This window comes from Epinephelus moara, chromosome 18 (assembly GCF_006386435.1).
Source record: "Epinephelus moara isolate mb chromosome 18, YSFRI_EMoa_1.0, whole genome shotgun sequence".
Classification (NCBI taxonomy): Eukaryota; Metazoa; Chordata; class Actinopteri; order Perciformes; family Serranidae; genus Epinephelus; species Epinephelus moara.
The window spans coordinates 1,957,905-1,962,216 of NC_065523.1; the positions used below are offsets into that span (position 1 = coordinate 1,957,905).

General features: G+C 39.2%; 1 protein-coding gene across 3 annotated transcripts in view; it reads left to right on the forward strand.

The window, feature by feature from the left end:
• prr12b (proline rich 12b) overlaps positions 1-3,519 on the forward strand; it is a 111,825-nt gene extending 108,306 nt beyond the window's left edge. For 2 of the 3 annotated variants that reach the window (XM_050070223.1, XM_050070225.1), the window contains exons 15-16: positions 1,749-1,844; positions 2,671-3,519. In XM_050070223.1, coding sequence (XP_049926180.1) covers positions 1,749-1,844; positions 2,671-2,805 — 231 coding nt within the window. In that variant the 3' untranslated portion in view covers positions 2,806-3,519. The remainder of the gene's footprint in view (positions 1-1,748; positions 1,845-2,670) is intronic. The other variant, XM_050070224.1, reaches the window with a different exon arrangement.
• The last annotated feature ends 793 nt before the right edge of the window (positions 3,520-4,312 follow it).

The following is a 4,312-nucleotide window of genomic DNA, read 5'->3' on the forward strand; positions in this document are numbered from 1 at the left end:
TGTAGGAGGAAATATTTTTTGAGAGAGAGAATTTGTGAAAAACCACATCTTACTTTGAAAGGGCAATAGCGCACTTCCTGTTGGATTTAGGTCAGTAGTTACAGCACGTGATTTGTAGGTCTTGATGACACGAACGAGCCAGTGTTGGTTTGGTTTTTCTACGGGATTCCTACCGGTCGCAGCGGGCATTTTAGTGTGTCTAGGTGGCACAAAAAATCGTCAGGAGGTTTTGTAACATCACCTGGAAGACGCCATAAAATCTAAACCATTCGAGTAATGAAAAAGTTATACAGAATATTTGATTAGGACGAGTTGATCTGTCTTGTGTGCGAGTTTGAAGCCCATATGATAAACGGTGTAGGAGGAGTTGATTTTTTAAGGAATTTTGAAAAAGAGCATTTTTGAGGCGAAATCTTACATTGAAAGGCAAATAGCTCACTTCCTGTTGGGTTAAGGTCAGAGGTGCGAGTGTGTGATTTGTAGGACTCGATGAGACGAACAAGCCAGTTTTGGTTTCATCTTTCTATGTCATTCCTACAAGCCGCAGCGGCCATTTTAGTGTGCCTAGACTGCTAGGTGGCGCTAGAGAGGCCATTTTGGCACTTTTCAGATTCATTTTTTCATTTCCTAAAATTTTTCGCCAGTCCTGACATGCGTGCCAATTTTGGTGAGTTGTGGAGCATGTTTAGGGGGTCAAATTCCAGTTTAAAGAGGCGGCGGGAGAAAGAAAGAAAGAAAGAAAGAAAGAATAATAAACGCTACAAAAACAATAGGGTCCTCACCCTTCAGCCGAGGTCCCTAAATATATGTACATGTGTACCCCAATATTGCACCAGGGCTACTTTTGATAAATATGTAAGGGGAAAATACCACCATGTACATATTTTGTATCCCACATATATAAATGATTTTACAACGTTATCTGGTTGAGTACCCATCATACATGCATCTAAAAAACACATCTTGATATGTCACATCTGTCAACATCTGTATTATCTAGTAAGATAAAGTTTTCAGTCTATTAATCTCACTTCAATCATTTTAATTGCAGCAAAAATTATCTAGTGGATTGAAAAAGTAATTGATTATATTATTGAAGTTGGTTACCGAAAGTTTGTGAACACCACACTGTTCCAGAATGGCTACAGCAGAGCCCAACTTCTTGTGGGACATTGACTTTTCACCACTTATTGATCGGCTAGAATTAGTGTACAAAATTATAGTTGAGAGTGTTATAACTTTTCACCTTTCTGCCTGGTACGGTCATCTTAACTGTACATCCAAGAATAAACTCTCGAGGATTGTGTGAATGGTTAAGAGTATCTTTGCAGATAGCTCCTCTCCATCCTCTCTTTATTTAGCCAGTTCAAAATCCTGAGCTCCAGGAGGCGCTATAGAGTCCCTCTGGCAACTAAAAATGTAATCAAGAAGTCCTTTATCCCAAGTGCCATCAATATCCTTAACTCAACAAAGTGACTTATGGGTTTTAACCCTTACACAGACAATGAGCTGATTTAATGTGTTAAGTATTTTGTATGTTTGTTTTACTAACTAGTTGTCCGCTTTTTACAATGTTGTCTTTTGTGTCTGGTGAGCCGAAGACAAAGTTCCACCCCTGGTGGACAATAAAGATCGATCTATCTATCTATCTATCTATCTATCTATCTATCTATCTATCTATCTATCTTCTACCTGTTTGAAAATGCGGAAGAAAATCCTAAATCACTTTCTTTCACAAACCTTTTCAGGATCTGAAGGTCTCAATTGAAACTTGCCGAATCTACAGTCTGTATCACTCCCTTCACCACTACAAGTATCACACCTTCCTGCATTGCAAGAAGGAGGTAGGGATGGCTGCATTCATGCTTAATGGTTAAGGTTTTAGTTAATATTTTTGTTCAAATACCCCATCTGTATCAGTATAAAATGCTTAAACTGACATATTTACCATGACTGGATGCACTTTGAAGACAGTGCCAGATGTAAAATACACAAAAAGCTAGTTTGCTTGCTTGCTTTTGTTAGCTATCTTGCAAATACTAAAGAATTTGATGTTATTGGTACATTTTCTATTTTCTTGTGTTCCATGGCTGTCTCCTGACTCACTGCCAGCCAGGCAGCATCTCTCATTTGGAGCAGTTTGTATTTGTTGTGGCTAATATCATATAATATTAGCTGTCCCCTCCACATATACTTTTTTGCTATTGGTTGAGGCTCCACACGATGCCAAGATGTAAATTTGCTTTGGCACTGGAAGCAAATGTTGTATTCTTCCCTTGACTTGCACTGAATGGAAGTTAATGGGAAGTGACTTTTCGCCTGTGTAAATTTTGCATGTATGACCTTGCCCAAAAACATGTTACACAGTTAATAATGTGACAAAATGTTGGCCTGTCCAACATAGTTAAAATGGCCTATTATGAGCTATTCAGGGACTAGAATGTGCTGTGACTGTGGATGTACGGCTGTAAATTTATGCATAGGAATTTGATGTGTGAAATCATTTGGCTATGTCTTTGCCTTTCCCACATAGACACGCAAAAATATTCCCCTTTAGTCATTAGTTAGTTGTTACCGCCATGCATGTTTCATTCTCCTTGGTAAGTTTTTTTGTAGCACTACATCATGGCCACTGTACTGTATGTAACTGACTTGTTATTTCCTGAGCAGACGGACAGCATTGAGCAGGCAGCGGAGGACCCTGGCCAGGAGGAGGTGGTGCAGCAGTGCATGGCTAACCAAGGCTGGCTGGAGAGCCTCTTTAACGCCTTCATGGAACTGCTGAGCCTAAGTGGCAAGGCCTGAAAGAGAACCATAGCCCCAGCCACCAAACTCACACACCCACCTGCAGTATTAAGAAGATGGAAGCATCCAGAATTGGTGAAAGAAAAGAAACACACTAAAACAACTGTACGGATGCTATAATAGTGCGATGGTTCCAGCAAGAGCAGCCACTGCTGGTTTGTTTGTTGGAGGTTTAACTTTTAGGGTGTTTGTTTTATTATTGAGTCCATGTTAAAGTACATCTTTATTTCAAGAAACATATTGAAAGATTGAGGCCAGTGAACTACGTGAATGTGATGAGTTTTCCTAAAAGGGACCATATGATAATTTGGTCAGCACTACAAAAGAGATTTTTGTCAAGATTTACAGAATATTGACAAACACACACAAGTTGTCTATAAATATGCATTGACAACTGGTTTGTATAATTTATACAAGGACATTTCCAAAAATGACCATCCTAAGATGGGATAGTTTGCTGTGATTATTTTTGAAAAATGTTTTAAAGGGATATAGATAAAATGGCCCACCTGCAATGATTTGCTTCTCTCAGAGTGACAGAGGTAAAACTAGGGTTGAATGAGGTTTAAAAGGACTATGTGATAGTCTCTCGTTTCTACCTGCCTCAGTTAGAAAACAGTTAAGACTGAGGGAAAATGTATTTAAAACCAAGCTGTGTTTTTTTTCTGTTTGTTCTTCAAAAGACAACAACAGAGAAGATTTAATGCCTGTAAAGACGTGGAATGAAAAAAAAAATAAAGCACGACTTTCCTGAAGGAAGTGTGAGGTGAAATGATCCAAAAGCATAAATGTCAGTGTTTAATGTTAGTCATTTTTATCTGTTTGTTGTTGATTGATATTTCCTATTATTTGACCTCTCAGAGGATATTCTTGCAGAGCAATTTTGTTGTTTTGATGTGTAAATATTGTACAGCTTCTTCATTCTCTAGTTCCCAGTTGCTCTTCTGTACATGAAATTCCTGTATTTGACATAATGAAATAAAACAGTTGAAATGACAAAAGTGATGATGAATAAACCAACTTGTGCTCAAGTCCTTTCACTGAAATCTGAGCAGTGCATGAGCAAGTCATGGATGGATAATTGAACGGGCCTGACAGGTCAGGGCCCAGGGGCCCAAAGTGTCAGCCCCCAGCCCACATCTGCAAAATGACTGTATGCATAATGACTGAAGATGTGCACCATCTGATTGTATGTAGTGTCTACAGAATGATTTACAATAAAATGAAGGGAACACTTTATTGTCACGGTATAACACCAAGTCACTTAAACTTAAGCAATATCAATCTGTCCATTTAGGAAGCACAAGTGATTGTGAATCAGTTTCACCTGCTTTGGTGCAAATGAAAGTGGCAACAGGTGCAACAGAGAGACAAAATGACCTCCAGCAGGCTACTGGTGTGCATGTTTCTGACCAAAACTGTCAGAAACAGACTCTATGAGGGTGGCATGAGGGCCAAACGTCCTCTAGTGGGACCTGTGCTCACAGCTCAGCTCCATGCAGCTCGA